General features: G+C 37.2%; 3 protein-coding genes across 3 annotated transcripts in view; all 3 read right to left on the reverse strand.

Annotated features, from left to right (window-relative positions):
- Positions 1-228: 228 nt before the first annotated feature.
- On the reverse strand, positions 229-4,747 carry LOC306844481 (uncharacterized protein). The gene is made up of 4 exons (XM_079376647.1): positions 4,318-4,747; positions 2,075-2,553; positions 1,796-1,943; positions 229-1,716 (listed from the first exon to the last, which is right to left on the reverse strand). Exons 1-4 carry the CDS (start codon positions 4,579-4,581, stop codon positions 844-846), a joined length of 1,764 nt encoding a protein of 587 aa, XP_079232773.1. The 5' UTR covers positions 4,582-4,747; the 3' UTR covers positions 229-843.
- A 703-nt stretch (positions 4,748-5,450) lies between these two features.
- LOC306845286 (immunoglobulin-like and fibronectin type III domain-containing protein 1) lies at positions 5,451-12,989 on the reverse strand (the record flags this gene model as incomplete). Its single annotated transcript, XM_079377986.1, has 15 exons — positions 5,451-5,455; positions 5,577-5,903; positions 7,063-7,359; positions 7,579-7,771; positions 7,880-7,965; positions 8,057-8,365; positions 8,480-8,608; positions 8,735-8,914; positions 9,035-9,331; positions 9,464-9,757; positions 10,130-10,271; positions 10,551-10,675; positions 10,769-11,671; positions 12,345-12,617; positions 12,830-12,989. The coding sequence occupies 15 exons, from the start codon at positions 12,987-12,989 to the stop codon at positions 5,451-5,453; spliced, it is 3,720 nt and encodes a 1,239-aa protein (XP_079234112.1).
- A 69-nt stretch (positions 12,990-13,058) lies between these two features.
- igfn1.4 (immunoglobulin like and fibronectin type III domain containing 1, tandem duplicate 4) overlaps positions 13,059-18,790 on the reverse strand; it is a gene marked incomplete at both ends in the record, with an annotated part of 31,909 nt that continues 26,177 nt past the window's right edge. The window contains 4 exons of the mRNA XM_079377987.1: positions 13,059-13,190; positions 13,799-13,822; positions 14,677-14,816; positions 14,969-15,091. Coding sequence (XP_079234113.1) covers positions 13,059-13,190; positions 13,799-13,822; positions 14,677-14,816; positions 14,969-15,091 — 419 coding nt within the window. The remainder of the gene's footprint in view (positions 13,191-13,798; positions 13,823-14,676; positions 14,817-14,968; positions 15,092-18,790) is intronic.

An 18,790-nucleotide genomic window follows, 5' to 3' on the forward strand; every position in this document is an offset into this window, starting at 1 on the left:
TAAGTACATACAAGTAAAACATCCAAAACAGGTTTTGTCAAGCAACCTCCTTGTCATGACATTATACTTTATGCAAAATATCTAAAAATGGGCTAAAAAAAATATTTTTTCTTAGTAAACAGTTTTTTAAAGTCTGCCTTTTCATATAATTCTTGATTCTTATAGTTCATTCTCATTGATCACTACCATTCCTGTTAATTCTTGTCATAGCACAAAGAGAAAAGCAGTATATAATCAAATTTAATTAGCAACACTGCTTGCCTTAGAACACCACTATTGGGACTTGTTTTCAGTATAAATTGGGGGCTGGTTGAGAAGGGCACAAGGTATACATCTCCTCTTTCAGGCATTTGATGAGCTCAAATAAGCACTATAGTTACAAATGGGACACACATGTCCCCAGTGTCCAGCACCAGCGGCACATTCTTGAACCCCTGACCTAAGAGCTGCAAATATACCCACACACAGCACGTGTCCCATTTCAACAGACAACTAAACACCAGATGTTTGAGAGAGACTGGGGCAGGGAAATAGTAAAAAAGGTAAAAAGCTGTTTTATTCAAATGACACTCCTGAGGTTACCTAGTATAACTATATCAACTCTCTCTAAATTTCAGTGTAAACCGAGCACTTCAAGATTTTAAGAGATATCACTAGAAAAACAAATTCCTCATTGGATTTGAAAAACTCACTGCTAGATTGAAAGTTCACTTTCGGGAATACAAAGTAAGACGGAGGAACATTTCAACAAATGTGAAATACTATGCATCACATAATTCATTGGGGATCATTTCAAGTCCTCAGAAAAAGTATTTTATTTTGAACCGTCATCCTCTCTGGAATTTAACTTTCATTGGTAGAAATGTCTTTTTCATCTAGCTCTTCCTCGGTCTCCTCAGCAGGTTCTTCTTCTTCATCAGAGTCTTGCACTTGTTCTTCAAATTCTTCCAAGTGTTTCTGCTTCTCAGTTTCTTCTAGTGGCTCCTGCGACTTTTGCTCCTGACTGATATCTTCAACTATCTGATCTTCAAAGAAGTTCTCAACAGCCTCTGCCACACTTGTGTCAGTTCCTGTTTCTTCCACGGAAGTTGGGTCTTCCTCAGCAAGAACAGCTTCTTCTTCTTGGTCTGGAATCTCCTCAGTTATTTCATCCCCCTCAGTTACTTCTTGCTCTTCAATAATATCTCCATCATTGACCTGAACTTCCTCAGTTATCGCATCCTCCTCAGTTACTACTTGCTTCTCAATAGATTCTTCTTCCCCGAGGACCTGAACCTCCTCAGCAGGTACTTCCTTGTCAGATACCTGTAGCTCCTCAGGCATTTCATCCTGTTGAGTTACTGCTTCCTCAATAATATCCTGGTGGAATAGAACCTTATCAGCTTGTTCCTTCTCCTCAGTTACTGCTTGCTCTTCAGCACCATCTTCTTTGACTTCAGATTCCTCAGGAATTTTATTCTCATTGGCTTGCTTTTCAACAGGTTCTTCCCCATGAACCTGAATATCCTCAGCTGGCTCGTCCTCCTCAGGTACCACACGCTCCCCTTCTTCAACATAAACCTCCTCTACCATTTCCTCCTCGGTAACGGCTTGTTCCTTTGTTTCAACTTCTTCATCCTCGATTGGAACTTCCTCCTGAGTTGCTGCTTGCTCCACTTGCTGCTCTTCTACTGGAATATTTTCCTCTGAACTGGACTGCTGGCTTTCAGATAAGATCTGAAACACATAAAGAACATTACGATGCGACGTACCAAAATGATCATATATGGAAAAAATGAAACTGTTAGGACTATACCTGACTCTGGACGATCTCAATTTGGGCAGCAAGGTGAGAGTGAAGGCTATGAGTACTCTTTTGATGGTCCTCCAGACTCTTACGGACTGCCATAAGCTGCTCCTCAAGAACTTGGGATCTTCTTGCCTGTTCCATCTCCAGGAGGTCCCTAGCAGAGAGAACAAATAAAGATGAATTAGGAATAATCTGTATCAGTAACAACACCACACCACTAAAGACCAGAAATGCTAGAGAGAATCCCATAATCTATGATCCCACAAAGCCCCGTAGGTTACTCACTTGATGTCCATCACCTCCTGTCTGTTTCTTTCAAGAGCCTTCTTGTTGCTGATATAGGATTCTGTCAGGCTTGAAAGTTCCATTCTTTGTTCCTCCAACTCAGATGTGAGACCCTCTATAGTGGACATCTGCTCATCAAGACTTGATTTGGTGACTAAGACAGTGTCTGTGAGCCCAGAAATGGTAACAGCTACTTCAGAGTTTGCAGTAAGGATAGAATTAAGCCTCTGCTTCAGTCTTTCAATCTCTTCAGTCTTATTCTTGACCACTGCATTCAACGTTGCAGTGGAAACAAATTCCTGCTGGAGTTCGGAAAGTTTGCCATTCATCTCAGACTGAAGAGACCAGAATTGGTTTTGAAGATCAGTAGATTTGAATTTTTCTGAAGTGGCTAGTGCAACATCTGCCTTTTTTTGGGCTTGTGTGTAGGCTTCTTCCAGTGCTTGTAGACGCTCTTCAAAAATACCAACATTGGCAATCTAGATATATAAACAAAATATTTTCATTGCAATGAAATTCAATTATTCATCTGACCAATATGCAGCATTTCTCCAATTTAGACATTTATTGAACCTAACCACTTTTATGTCCATGCATCTACAATTGCAATTCACATCTGAGAATTCATCAATCATATATTAAATCTACATTGTTGTAGTAATTAATTAATAATTTCATCATGTTTGTAAGTGGTGTTGGCAGCTAGTTACACCGACAATGAGTTCTATGATTCAATTGATTGAGAAGAGGAAAGTATTATAAAAAACAATAATGGCATTGATCTTTGTATGAGTTAGTTCCCAAAGAAATGTCATTAAAATGCATAAATTAATGTTATCATAATCTGATTATAATCTTAAAGGGGCGATTGATTACGATTTCACTTTTTTAACATTAGCTGGTGTGTAATGTTACTGTTTGAACATAAACAATATCTGCAAACGTACAAGTTCAATGTAAACGAAGATATTGCCTTTTAAAATTCTGCCAGTTTAATGCCTACAAAAACAGCTCGTAGGGACTACAAGTTACTTCCCAGGTTTGTGATGTCACAAACCCTGATAAACCCCTCCCCCGAAAACATGCAACAAAGAGGACAAGGCCATGTTGCACTGCTTTAGAGAAGAGGAAGAGTTGTTGCCATGCCGTCAAAACTAGGGCTGCACGAAAAAAAATCTATTCATATATGAATTGCAATTCTGTGTTCTAACGATTCTAATGGATTCACAAGATTCAAAATCAATGTTCTAAAGCAGAGGTTCATATCTTTGACATGAAAATGCCCCCCCCCCAATCAGAGCAGACCATCACCAATGGCATTTTAAAACATCATAGCTTAGAAATGAAATGAACAACAAAAGCATGTTTACCCAACAAAACCATGTGGTTACAATTAACCCCTCACAGCAAATGACCTGGAAAGATTTCCTAGAGTGTTTTCCACAAAGGGCCTATTGAGTTTAAGTTGCTGTAAAACCACTGACAATTACAATAGTGACACTTCTTTTAATTCAAATTAAAATAACATTTATGAATTTAGAGTACTACTTATGCTAAAGGATTTAATATTTTACAGTAACATTATTTATGCTGTATTTTTGACAATGAGAAAGTTAACCCAAAGTTAATGGCATGAATGGTGTACATTTTTAGTAGATGTAGAGTTCACAAGACTATTAGCAATGTGAATGACAACATTTAATACTAGTTCTATAAATCACCATCAGTGAAAGTAAAATTGTTTGACATTTTTAAATGAAAGGGTTACTTTAATATATTACATTCTGATCACTAATGCAGTGCTGACTGAGTCATTTACGTGTTTATTTTATTGGTATCTTTACTTTTACATGTTGGTTAGAATACCATTTGCATAATGTCCTTTAAACATGCCAGCCTGGCAAAAGGAAACACGATCCTCCTCCGAACAGACTATTAATGGCCTGGGGGCAACATGACACAATTCAGCGAGTGGAATATTCAAAGGGCACGAGGCATACATTCAGATCCGTTAGCATTATGTATTTTTTACAATCAAATTACAAATAATTCAAAATGCTCACCATAACATATAAACTTGAGCAAGTATGTGCTTAGTACACAATGTTCCAATGCGCACACAGTGTTTCCCTGCGCGTAAAAGTAATGAACTGGATTATTTAATTTAAAAGTGAACTTGTAACAATAAAAATGCAATTTTTTATAACTTGTTAATTATTCTAGAGTATTTCAAAATCGCATACCTGTGCATTACCCATTCCCAACTGCTGTTGGAACTTGGTTATCCTAAGTTGCATTGCATTGACTGTCTCTGTTAGACTGTCGATGGTTTGCTGCTGCTGGCTGCAGAACCAGACTGCCGTTGATCCCCCGACAGCGAAAATAAAGAAAACAATGGCAGGGACTGCATATTCTTTAAATCCCCTCGGTGGTGTTACAGATGGCGTCTCCAAGAGCAGCAAACTGTCGTCCTGTTTATTGGTGCTTTTTCCTTTACGCTTGGTCATCTTGGCTTCGCGGATAATCTGCACTTTATACACTCCCAACACTCCCCCTTTCTCTGATTTACTCAGTGATTTGGTTTGCGCTCTACCAGACCTCAACGCGGTATTGGGGAACAATCAAAAGTGAACTTTCAAGCACGAGGATTGTGAGTAGGGGGCGTTGTGCACTGGAGGCGGTCTCACTTTCATGGCGCTGTGCTGCACGTACAAACTTACCTAATGTTTCAGAATTTTCACATCATTTTCCAATAAATAAATAAATAAAAATAATCTGATACTGATCCATAGATCTGGTCAGTAGGCCTCTATATTATTAAATCATTTGCTTAAATATTAAGAACATTGTGCAGTTTAATTTGATTTCTCTTACTCTGTTTTTCAGACTCTCTAAAACTGGTTGATGAGGAAGTCTCTCTTTAGATTTTCAGCAGACATATGAAGAATTTGGGTAGGCCATTCAAAGATGAGAATTACCTTGCACTATTTATTTGGCTCTGTGAGTCTTGTTGGGTCCAAACTTCTTTCATTTTACAATGATGAATGTTATGAATCTTTGCATCTGGCTATCAATAGACTTTTATTGAATGTAAAGATAACTAATGCCTGGATTTTCTTTGTCTGACATCTAGACTGCTGTGACTTTACACACTGTAGAGTGTCACAGATGGCTTCTAGTTTTTGAGACATCTCAAAGTAACCTGATGCTTCTAAAGGAATGAAACACGATTCTTCTTAGCTGATAGACAGACATACAGACAGATCATTCAATACATATATGTTGTTATCTTTTTATTTATTTTTATTTAAGATCACATCAATTATGTCACTTTCAAGAAATGAGATCACAAACGGTGTTGTCTAAAGTCCTTTCTTTACTCTGTAAGACAAGAAAACAGAAAAGTAGTAGTTGTTGCTTAAAAGTTAAATTATGAATTATAAACCTCATATCTAAAACATTAACCAAAATAGGTTAATTAATATTACAATAGAAGACATACCTTTGACTGTAAGTTTGGTGGAGCACTCATCATGACCAAGAGGGCTTTCGGCTACAACCTTGTACTCTCCCATGTCTTTGGGTCCAACCCTCAGGATGAGCAGTGAACAAACACCACACACGTTTGTGATGTAGTAGTTGGGGTTTGTGTTAAGGCTGACATTATTATGGGACCAGGTAATATGTGGGGTTGGGTTGCCCGTCACAGCACAGCTCATGTAGCACTCATAACCTGACGGAGCAGCGTGAAGTTTCAAAGGGACAATAAATTTGGGGGCTGCCTGGAAGTCGAGGGTTTTTGATACAGGCATGCTATATGTGAATTTTTCTGAAAAAGATGAAAAAATTGCGAAAAAATTATTATTTAAGTTGTAGTAATGTATATTTTTGGTCATCTCACATTATGCATCACAATTATCTGTTTGTGCAACTGGGTTATAATGCCCAAGTGAAGAGACAATATAAGCTGGAGGGTTGTGAGCAATTTATGAAGCACATAAAGTGCAGACCATCACTGGCCAAACAATTACCACCGTATACTGCAATTGTCAACCTTACAGGTACAACATTTTCATATTTTAGATATTTTAGCGGCAATGTGTCAGGGACAGCATCACAAATCCCAGAATTATAAACCTGGATAAGGGTGACCCATAAATAGAGTTTCATAGATCTTCTATCATCACTGCGCCCTTGAGCAAGACACTTATCTCTGGCTTCTCCAAAGGACTCACTGCAATTAGTGTTCTGTAAATTGCTTTGGGAAAAGGTGTCTGTTAAATGGCATGTAGCCTAGACTATCGCACCACTGGTTTTAATGCAGCCAAGACCACTGATTGTCCTAAGGTGATTTGTTTTCAGGCTTATTTATTTGGGTAGTTGGTGCATAATGAGACTATGGATTATTTTTCATCACTAACAAGATTTTAGATTGAAATTTATATGAATATATTTGACATTTAAATGTTCCTGAGGCAATGCAGTCAAAAAGGTATAGTTCGAACAAAAACGAAAAATTCACCATCATTGACTTGTTCCAAACCTGTATGAGTCTCTTCCCTCTGTTGAACACAAAATAAGATATTTCAAAGAATGTTGGTAACCAAACAGTTGATGGTAGCCATTGATTTCCATAGTATTTTATTCCCATACTATGAAAGTCAATGGCTCCCAGCAGCACTACCAACATATCTTCTTTTGAGTTCAACAGAAGAAAGAAACTACATGTCTGAACAACCTGAGGGTGAGTAAATGATGACAGAATTGACATTTTTAGGATAACTATCCATTTAAAATCTGTAGTAAAAATAAATCAATTAGTGCTGTTTAAAATAGATTTAAAAAGTATTTCATGACATCTGCACTTTTTAATATATATTAAATTCATTTTATATTAAACATTTAGAATACTGGAAAATATAAATATGATTTTTAAAATACATTTTAATTAAATTAAACAACAACAACAAAAAAACTCATCAACAAACCTCTTTTTTTGGTGGTTCCCCAAACTGGAGAGACTGAGGGCTCTGAGAGGCCTATATCATTCTTGGCAAACACTCTGAAATTGTACTCTCTTCCAGGCAAGATGTTAATCACTGTGAATTTGTTGTTGAACAAGCGGTCAACCACTGTACGCCATGTTTGTTTGACAGAGTCCCGCTTCATCACCATGTAATGCAGATGGTTGTCTCGTTTCTCATCGGGAGAAGGAGTCCATGACAGAGTCACAGTGCCTTGGACACACTGTTCCAGTTCTACGGGACCTGGAGACTTGGGATCATCTGGAGATGAAAAATAAACAGGTACGCATATAGAATCACTATATTACAGTTAGAACCATACCATGGGTTTTGTTATTCAGATAAAAATGAAATGTATTTTTATTTTTACATTCATCTTATATATTGTTACCATTAAAAATATATATAGAAAATACTATTTAGAAATATTACTAAAATATGTCCTTAACATTAGGTAAGACATTTAAGGAGTTTGGTTACCAGTGACTCTTATTTCAATAGTGAAGGTGTCCTGGCCCACCATATTCTTCACATTGACAGTATAAATGCCAGTGTCAGACAGCTCTGATGTGTAAATTAATAGCTGAGAACCTTTCTCAAAATCAGTGATTGTGACATGTTTGGCTACAGGAACACCATCCTTTAGCCATGTTATGTCTGGTAAAGGAGAAGCCTGCGGATAAAATAAAACAAATGCCTGATATATTATACAAAAAAGTGTTAATATTTTGTCACGTGTGAATATGCTTTTGGTAAAATAAGATATATTCTCCTACTCTACCTCGAAACTGATGCTGACACGAACAGTGTTTCCAGCTTTAACAACCATGAAACTTTTCATTTTTTTGTCATTGAACTTTGGCTTTACTGAAAAAAAAGGCAGATTAACTTATCTTTGTGTGAAACTTAAAACTAAATGTCAAAGACATATATAAAAAAAAAAAACATGAATCTTTACCTGGAGGAGGCATGGCAATGATGTAATTATCAAAGCTCTGTGGAAGCCCCTCTCCTCCTTCATTGACGGCGATCACTCTAACCCAATACGTGGCCATTGACTTCAATCCCAAAGCAGTGAAGGAAGTCTGAATCACTGCGTTTGTATTGCAACGGCTCCACTCAAGTTGGTCTGTGGGTCTGATTTCCACAAAATAGCCTTTTGCTTCATCTTCCTCACCTTTGACTTCTTTAGGTTTAGTCCAGGAAAGAGATAGACTGGTGTAGCTCGATTCAGTTATTTTGAGGTCTTTGACCTTACCAGGAGGCTCTGGGGAAAATAATATCACAAATATCTACTAAAAAAATTATGGATATTTTTGTACTCTATCTGGCAAGTCAGTATAGAGTGGTATTGAGTATAAATTTGCTGAGGGTGTCTTACTTTTGGGGTCCCTTGCAATTGCACATTCAGACGGCCCACTTGGTTCCCCAGGCCCGCATGTGTTAACAGCGCTCACTCTGAACTCATACTCTACACCCTCGATTACATCTTTTACTGCATATTTTTTGTCTAAATATGAAATGAAAACATTAAAATTGTTCTGTATTTTAAATAAGAGAAAAAATAGGCTACTTTAATTAAAATTCAATTAAATTAATATTTTATTTAAATTATATGTAAATTCATTTTCAATACCTCTGATTGGATCATCTTTTGGGTTTGCTTGACTCCAAAAATTGCTACCTTTTTTGCGTTTTTCCACATTATATCCAATGATACTGCCCCCTCCAGTGCTGGAGGGAGAAAGCCAGGCCAAGTTAATGCAGTCTTTAAAGGCACTGACTATTTTAGGAGGAGCAGGAGAGCCAGGGAATGCTGGGGGGTGTGGGGGGGAAAGAACACATTTTATTATGTTTAAAACACACTCCTGTTTTCTAAAGACTAACAACTGATAATTTACTACATCAGAATGCAGAAAGAAATAAGGAATCGCACCCAAAGTGCCAGCAGCAATATCATTAGTTGCCAAGACCTCACTGGAGCCCTCCGAATTTTTTGCTCGGATTCTGTAGCAGTACTTTCGGCCACGATCTATGTTTGTGTCTCTGTAGGTAGGCTGTCCAGGAATGTCTCCAATTTTAGTCCAGGTGTTCCGTCCCAGCTGCTGTCGCTCCAGGTTGTAATTAATCACTGGACAGCCACCGTCATCCTTTGGGGGTCTCCATTTAAACTCAATGGCAGACAAGGAGCTTTCTACGATTTCTACAGGTCCTTGTGGTGGAGTTGGCCTGTCTGGAAGAACAAAAAATATACAGTAGAGTAGGCCTATATGTCACAATGGTAGAACAGTTAATTAGTCATCTAACAACCAAATAGTTGAGGTCAGTTAGTCTCAGATTTTTTGCAGTTGTTTGCAATACATACCAAGTACTGTAAGTTTTGAAGTTGCCTCTACAGTGGCAAATTCATTCTTGATTTTGATTTTTATCTCTCCAGAATCTTTGCGCTGACACTTAGTCAGAAGGAGACGGCTATGGGCTGAAGACTTTTCGATCCTGACACAATGACCCTCCATCAACTCTTCTTCCTCTTTAAACCACTGAATCTTATTTGGTTCTTTGCCTGAAAATGGTAGTTTAAAGGAAGCATTTTCTCCTGCTTTGACAATAACAGGCTCTGAGAATTTACTCGAGGCATCTGCATCAATTTTGGGTGGATCTGAAGAAATGAGAGGAAAGAGAATTAGTAATTGCTTTCCTATAAACCAGGGCTGGGTGGTAGATGTGTTGTTTACTCACAGGCAAGAATAAACATCCACACCGCATGTCTGTTTTATGGGACGGATGTTAATACAAAACAATTTTACAGAAAGCATCATATTTTGAAGTGAAGCATCAAAAGAAAATGTCATATAAGGTGCATGTCTAATTCAACCTGTGAGAGGTTATTATCACCTGATACCTTTGGCCTACCATAGAGCTTAGACTAGCAAATAATCTGAGTAATCGATTATGGCTCATACAAAATTAAATGCATTTTACTGCCGATTTTATGTTGATATGCAAAGGGAAAAGCAGAAAAGACGCATACCCTTAACATTTAATGCAGCCTCTGATTTACGTCCTTCTGCCTCAAATTTATATTTTCCAGCATCTCTTTCTTGGCAGTCATGGATGATTAGTTTGTGGTGAGCCCCATCTTTGAGAATTGTAATTCCATCCTCAGACTCCAACTGATGTCAAAGAAAAAATGAATTTTTTGAAACAGTCTTTGATCCCCACTAGGTTTGATTTTTTTTTAAACACATAAACAGTAAAAACAATGATATTGCGGAATATTATAACAATTTAAAATCTATTGAATATGATTTGTAAAATATGATCAATTCCTGTGATGGCAAAGCTGAATTTTCAGCAGTAATTACTCCAGACTTTATTTGAAAAAAACATTATATATACTACATTTGGTTGACAAATATGGATACATATAATATATTTCTGTACATTATAACCTTTTTTCCGTCTTTGTACCATAATCCATTGCTATCCTCACAGCTAAGTTTGCAGGACAACTCTGCTGATTCTCCAACATTGGCTGCAGTATCTGACAACCCGTTCAGGAAGTGGACTCCATGGTCTGGATAAAAGTGCACAGGAAATATGTCAAATTACATAATCTCAGCACTGAGAAACAGGCAACTTTAGTGGAGTTTCAGACATGAACGCATACCTTTGATGTTGTTAGGAATCAGCTCCCCGACTCTTGTACGCTTCTTGCGCTTATCACCAGACCCACTGTCTCCATCTAAATCCAATCCATCACCTTTTCCATGATTTCCACTCCCATCTCCTAACACATTGACCATGGTATCATCTCCTCCTTTTCCGTTCTTCCCCGTTCCATCACCCTCACTCCCATCTCCCAGGCTAGATCCTCCACTGCCTTTTCCTGCTGCCATAGCTGCCATCCTTTCAGCAGCTTCTCTGTCGGCCTTGGCCTTCCTGGCTGCCTCATCTCTTTCAGCTTGGGCCCTCCTGGCCGCCTCATCTTGTACTTCCCGAGCTTTTCTGGCTGCCTCATCTTGCTTGGCCTTTGCCCTCATGGCTGCCTCATCTCGTTCTGCCTGTGCCCTCTTAGCCACCTCATCTTGTTCAGCCTGAGCCCTTCTGGCTGCCTCATCTCTTTCAGCCTGGGCCTTCCTGGCTGCTTCGTCCCTTTCAGTCTGGGCCCTCCTGGCCGCTTCATCTCTTTCAGCCTGGCCCTTCCTGGCTGCCTCATCTCTTTCAGCCTGGGCCTTCCTGGCCACTTCATCTTTTTCAGCCTGGGCCTTCCTCGCTGCCTCACCTTTTTCAGACTGCGCCTTCCTCGCCGCCTCATCTCTTTCAGCCTGGGCCTTCCTGACTGCTTCATCTTTTTCAGCCTGGGCCTTCCTGGCTGCTTCATCTTTTTCAGCCTGGGCCTTCCTGGCTGCTTCATCTTTTTCAGCCTGGGCCTTCCTGGCTGCTTCATCTTTTTCAGCCTGTGCCCTCCTGGCCGCCTCGTCCTTTTCCCTCTGCAGTCTGGCTTTCTCTTCTGCTAAACGTCTGGCTAGTTCATCTGCACCATCATCTTTCCCGCGGGCACTGGGATCATCTGAAAACAGTATCAGTTACATGTATTACAGTATATACTTTAAGTAGTATACAGTGATCAGACAAAATTCTGAATGGTAAAATTGTTAACAAAATGGACATGAACAGAAAACATTTTGGGTGTTTGATTTAAAAGGTCCGTCTCGTAAGCCTGCTTGATGTTGGCTCTGTTTTGAACATAGTGTGGTAAATATTTGGTGAAATTAAGTGTTGCTTTACCATGGTCCATATTTGTACACTAGTGGTCAAAAGTTTGGAATAATTAAGATGTTTTCAAAAGAAATGTTCATTAATGCTGCATTTATTTGATGAAAGTACAATATAAACTGTAATATTGTGAACTATTTTTACAATTTAAAAGAACTGCATTTTATTTTAATGTATTTTAAAATCTAATTAATTCCTTTGATTGAAGAATTTTCGGCGGCCATTTCTCCATTCTTCAGTGTCACATGATCATTCTTATATGCTGATTTGCTGCTCAAGAATTTCTTATTATCAGTGTTTAAAACCACTTTTATTGCTTAATATTTTCATGGGAACTGTGATATGCTAACAATCATATGATTAACATAAAATATATGCATTATACATTTGTGCATGTAAACTAGTGTATATGCATTTAAAGTGAATGTAAACACAATTCAAATAAGAGAGAAAATAAAACAAATTACCTTCCACATCCAGAGTCCCCTTGCTTGACCTGAGCCCAGCAATAGCCGTATAGACTCCCTTGTCCTCATTTGTACAGTTTTTCACTGCTAGTTTGTGGACTTGCTTGTCTTCTGACACTGTGATGTCATATTTCCCCCCATGCTCAACAGAGATGTCATTGGCACACCAGGTGATTTGGGGTACGGGGTCCGATAAGGCACATTCAAACACCGCATCCTGCCCCTCAGTCACTTTAGTGTCTTTCAGTGTGGTATTAAACTCCACATCAGGCACTGGAGACACAAAACAATTCTTGAACATTTATGGATAACAAGTAAAAATGACATGAAAAATCACATTTTCACTGCACAGCTTCACTAGCCTGTTCTTTAACCTTCAAATACCTCATGTTGCCTAATAGCAATACTGTAACATTTAATATAATAATTAGTTACTTCTAATACCTTAAACAAACATAAAAAGCATTGATATTATAACTACTTACACACTAGGGAAGTTGAGAACATGTTCACCTCCTCTACATCCACTTGATATAACCCAGCATCTTCTGGGCCAACATCCCTAATGCTGAATAAGTATGTTTCACCAAATGTCTGCATATTATGTTTTGTGGCCTCATCAGTTCCATCTCCGTAGTCAAGCATTTCCCCATTCTGGTAATAGTAAATTGAAGTGCATTACTCTCAAAGCAGTATTGTTGATGACACTGAGGCTTAAGTGAGGGCACTTACTTTGAAGAGATGGATTTTGCTGTTAGGATCCTTTAACTTCACGTCGAGTTCAAATTCCGCTGTGCCATCCGTTTTTACCTCGATCTGTTTCAAGCTGTGGATTTTCTCAATATACTTGAAGACAGAAAAATCAAGAGTGGAGATTTTTCATACTGTTTGTGCATAAAGAAACAGTGGTACACAAATTAGCATGATACTCAAAGCAAACAAGACCTTGGACTGTTCTGCCTCTCTTTCCTTTTTCTTCTGGTTAAGTTTTCTCAGCATCCACCTGAAGTCGGTGACTCCAAATTCCTGACAAATCCGTTCATAATCTTTCCTGGGTGCACTCAGTAACACCTCCCAGAACCTCGGATCGATTTCTCCTTCTTTCCATTGTTTTTCTTTTCTCTTCACAACCCTAAATGTATTTAGTATGATTATAGATCAGACTGGTTGTTTTGGCTACTTAGAAATGGCCTATCATTATGGTTTTACATGTTTTTATACAAGTAAATACTAATATATAAAAGTTAAATATATGGTGAAAGCAAATATATGATGCAGCGATATGTTACCTTTTCTTCAGCATTTTCCTGAACTCATCAGGGTCACTTTTGGGGGCTGAAAAATTTGACATTTTTTAAGTTTTGACACTCTGAACTCTCTTTAACAAAATCAAAAGATTTTCCAATTCAGTTTATTTCATTTGAAGTGTCATTAGCATTGAGTTATATAATTACCTGGTGCTCTTTTCTTGAATCCAACTGAAAAGAAGAGAAACAGATTGATTTAGGCCTATATGTGATATAGCATTTTTATATCAATCAGTAATAGAAAACTGAAAACAGTCATTGAAAACAGATCAAATGAACTTTATGAATTTCCCACCCTCAATGACATTCAGTGCAGCAGTACAAACTGCCTTTCCAAATGGATTTATAGCAAAACATTTGTATGTGTCTGCTTGATCCGAATCTACATTTGGTATCTGTAGAATGGAAATAAAAGCCATGGCAAATGTTGTTAAAGAAAAACAAAACACAGGTGAATTATAAATAAATTACATAAAATAATATTTCAAAAAATGTATTTATTATTTTATATATAATAATTAATTTAGAATTTAAATTCTCTTCTTAAATATGTGACCTGGACATGTCTTAAGTCGCTGGGGTATATTTGTAGTAATAGCCAAAAATACATTGTATGGGTCAAAATGATTGATTTTTCTTTTATGCCAAAAATTATTAGGATATTAAGTAAAGATCATGTTCCATGAAGATATTTTGTAAATTTCTTACCATAAATATATCAAAACTTAATTTTTGATTAATTAATATGCATTGCTAAGAACTTCATTTGGACAACTTTTAAGGCAATTTTCTCAATATTTAGATTTTTTGCACCCTCAGATTCCAGATTTTCAAATAGTTGTATCACGGCCAAATATTGTCCTATCATAACAAACCATACATCAATGGAAAGCTTAAGACTGGTTTTGTGGTCCAGGGTCACATATATATTTACTACCAATATTTATTAAGATGGTTTAAACTTGTAGAATGAGAATTAAACGGCTGATAACATGGTTCTTCACACAGCTGAAAATTGCATTCACCTCCAGAATATATTCTTCATTCTTCTCATCAAATCGTGAAACATATTTTGTTGGATTAGCGAGATCTCCCTTGTTTCGTGCCCATGAAACTTCTGGTACTGGATATCCACTCACAACAGATTTGAAAAAGGCCAGTTTGCCTGAAGATTAAATAGGTATAGGTTGAATTAAATAGGTTGTATTATGATTAAGGATAGATGGTTTTCCATTTAAATGAAATTATATTGTTGAAATTCTATGATCCATATGATCCAAATGAACCATATAAAAAATAAAATAAGAAAACCAATACCTTCCTGTATAGTCAAGGCTATGGGTTTTCGGATGAAATCAGGAGTAGTAGATCCAGGTGGCAGTTCTTCAACGTACTGTGTGATCATAACACCAGGCACTCTGGATCTCTTCCTAATTGCCACTGAAATATTAGAACACTGTTTTCAAAAACGTATCATTCCACGATGTTCAGTTCTGTAAAACAATGGAATATGTTTTCCTGAAACTATACAGGAACATGGCCATCAAATATGAAATGGTGTATTTATGTCTCATGATCTTCAGAGTTTTTGAAGCTGTGGATTTGTTGTTGACCACATGATGGCGATGTTTAATCACAGCCTTGGTCATGAACACTTCTATCTGCCAAACTGCTTGATTAAGAATCAGGTCATCGTGAGTGATGGAACAAAGCAACTCTAAAATAAATGAGTCAGATGGTTTTAAGAATTTTGTCATTTGGCATACCATGAATGCCATGATTTTAACTTACCGCCTGTTCCTTCTGCTGGCTTCGGCATCTTCACAATGCTATTGGCCTTTAGTTCAGTATTTGTAATGGTTGCACAGTCTTATCTAAAATCGAGAAGAGAGGGCAAAAGTCATATTGCACATGTAATCAGTTACTACTGTTGTTATTAAAAAAATGTATAGGGTGAATGCAGGTTAAAGTGAGACAAATATACTTAATCATCTTTATTCCTTCCTTACAAAAACAACCTTAGTTTAATCCTAAACTAAGATGGCATGACACAAAAGGGCTTCTTTATTTACGATATCATTTGAGGTGTGTCATAAAATAATTGGACAGAAGTGAGTACCAGTAGCACTGTTCCAAATTGCCTATATTATGTTAAAAAAGTTCTGAAAAATTATGATTTGTGATATTTTAAAAGAATGCCAATGACAAATTATTATAAAGTGTCACCAAACTCTATGGCTACGAGCCGTATTTATTTTTCATTTTACACAGACAGACTTTTGTTATTGTCACTGAGAACATTATAAGGTCTTATCCCTGATAAAGGGCTGATATGTGTAAATATGAAATATGAAACACTATCTGCCAGCCATCTTTCCCATACCACCCTGTGAACATCCCTTCATGAGATAGTAAAATTCAAGCAATATGCCCTGAGTAGGAATACATTCATAACCACATGGGAAGTGCTATACATTTATATAGAATACCATTTTAGTGTTGATGCCTACTGTCTAGTCAGTAACCAAAAACTATGCCAGTAACTGAACCAATAAAGATATATTAGGAGGTGATATTATACATTTTGCATGTAAAGTAACACAAGACTGACATAAATTCTTTTTAACGCCATGATAAGATACATGATCCTTACCAATCATTTTACAAGCATTTTACCCCTGCTTTTGATAGGTCACATACCTCATAAATTTATCAGAGATGTGCTACCAGAGCAATTACGCTTTAGCTTTGGAGAGCAAATCATATTTAATTATTATAACAACATAATATTAGGAGAACTTCTGTATAACTATTTACGTGAAAAAAGTAAAGCACTTTCACTCAACATACAAGCAGAATGCTATGGTTAAAACATCATGTTTCAGTAGAGCACTGCAGACCCTTTGCTACATTAAGTTCTTATAAAACGATTTTGTTCAGTCTGACTTTGGCAATCACATGTAAGAAAGCACTTTACCATTATGTGATAGCATCTAAAACACTTTAGTGCAATCTGAGCATCACAACATACCATCTGGAATCCTATCTATTTGATATGCATCAAGAATCAGATCTGTGGTTGGGTATCTTCTCATATAGGCTACAAGTCAAACCTGAAATCTGATATTTTTAAAAAAAGCCTTGCTATATTATTTACTAATAAAGATTAATGTGTAATATTGTATATTTCAATGTTCTCATCTGGAAAAAAACGAAGTAAGAGAAGAAAGAAGGAGAAGCAACTCACCTTCACGTGTAGCTAACTTGCTTTGTCAACACAACCATGTTCGACTCCCACAATTTATTGCAGTCTCTCCATTTTGTTCAGCAATAAAACAGTAGTGGGCCAAATTGAAACCTCTCAAGCACTGCAGTCTTATTAGCTGTCACATTAAATCTGTTATTTGGGTGAGGTTTACAGCAGCAAAGGGACAGTGACCCTGTCCGTGGTTCATGGTCAAACTTATTCTCTAAATAGTGAGAGTGACATTCAAGTTGCCTTTGTGGTGACTATTCATTTGCCATTGCCAGGGACAAGATGTAACATCACCTCTGCCAGAAAACAGGATCTCATTTATGCTTTATTGCACTATTTGATCTAGTCATTAGCTACTCTATTTCACTCCATGTGTATATAATGACCGTACATCAGGATGTGTAAAATACGATTTAAGACAAGTTATGTTGGAAGGCTTTACAATATCATCACTCATCTCAATAGTTCAATATATTTTGTCTGGTAAGGTTCCTTCAGATTTGAGACTATGTTAAATTCTCATGTTAATGGGATGTGCTATTTATAATTCAATGATGCACAAATAAAAATATATTGATATTATGACTTATCTCCTGGGCATGCGGTGCCAGAGGGTGCCATTTCACATGCACAGGAGCTGACCGCACTTTGCATGCCCACACAACTTAGCAACTCTCACAAACTAGTGGTCACATTATCTGGGCCCAATAAAACACATATATAATCTTATGACTTTAAACTTTGCCCCGATACCAACAGAGTGCTGCAGGGATGGCAGCGAGCTTTTTCATCCAGTTCCATTGTGCCAAAGTCAATGGGTTTTTGGTAAAATGGCAGAAATAAGGTCAAGCTCGAGAATTGTTAAAGTTTTAGGAAACATCAATAATACTCTCTTGTAATTCTTTTAAAACCTTTAACTTGAAAAATGTTTATATTGCGTTTATAGCTTATTTAGCATTTTACTTGTGGCTATTGTATTTAGGCTTCAAAATACATAAAGGTGTGTTGATTATGATGATGAAACGTATACGAATCATACACTAGAGATTAAGCACTATATTTTCTTCAATAATGAAAAAGCTAATGGATTTTATTTTTTTCAGGGAACGGGTGATGTTAACATCCGGGTTGGTCAACAAAAATACGTCAAAACGCTGCATCATAGGCTGAAGTATAAACAATATACACTAAAATATTTAAAAGAAGCTAAGTTTTCCCCATAATTTTCCTCCGGTTATCATAGACTTTAGCGGCAAATGCGCATGTGTGATACTTGAAATACAACTGCTGCTGTGGAAGGTCAGAAGCGCGGTAAATCCAAAAGGCCAAAAGCGTTCGTAGGTGTTGTCTTGGCTTGGCTGATTTCGAGAACATACGTGCACGAGGGATATCGGTATCCAGTATGGAGTACAAGAAGTGTTGCTGCTTTTATAGGAGTTATAACAAGACAGTGTTGATTTCAACTGAGCGTTTATCACAAGCGGACAGCCTGTTGGTAGCAATTCTTGCTATTGTAGTGAGACTGTGGCAAAGATGATACTATCGCTCGGTCACAACACTTTGTTATCTGAAATCTGTTCTGAAAAAAGAAGAAGAAGAAGAAAAAAAAAGTCCTTGAAGCAGTCAGCTATAAATCTGAGTCAGCCCACTGGTGTGGTAGTATGTCAATGTAAGCCAGTGTATAAACATAGCCTGTTGTAGTCCTATTTGTTATTGTTCATATAATGTATTCATTGAATTGTTTTTAAAAAATGTTGGAATAGTGAAATTAATAGGTTATAATTTCAATTTGGTAAAATTCACATTTTGTGTTATGCACTACATACTCACTTTTTGATACTGGTTTCAGATTCAGGGATGCCTGACATTGGAGTTGGTTTTGT

This window comes from Barbus barbus, assembly GCF_936440315.1.
Source record: "Barbus barbus genome assembly, chromosome: 25".
Taxonomy (NCBI): Eukaryota; Metazoa; Chordata; class Actinopteri; order Cypriniformes; family Cyprinidae; genus Barbus; species Barbus barbus.

Excerpts from the sequence above, each read along its gene's own strand:
- LOC306844481 (XM_079376647.1), bottom strand. The coding sequence starts at position 4,581 with ATGACCAAGCGTAAAGGAAAAAGCACCAATAAACAGGACGACAGTTTG. Across the intron at positions 2,554-4,317 it reads TGGGAATGGGTAATGCACAG|ATTGCCAATGTTGGTATTTT; the intron begins GTATGCGATTTT and ends TTATATATCTAG. Across the intron at positions 1,717-1,795 it reads TTGAGATCGTCCAGAGTCAG|ATCTTATCTGAAAGCCAGCA; the intron begins GTATAGTCCTAA and ends TATGTGTTTCAG.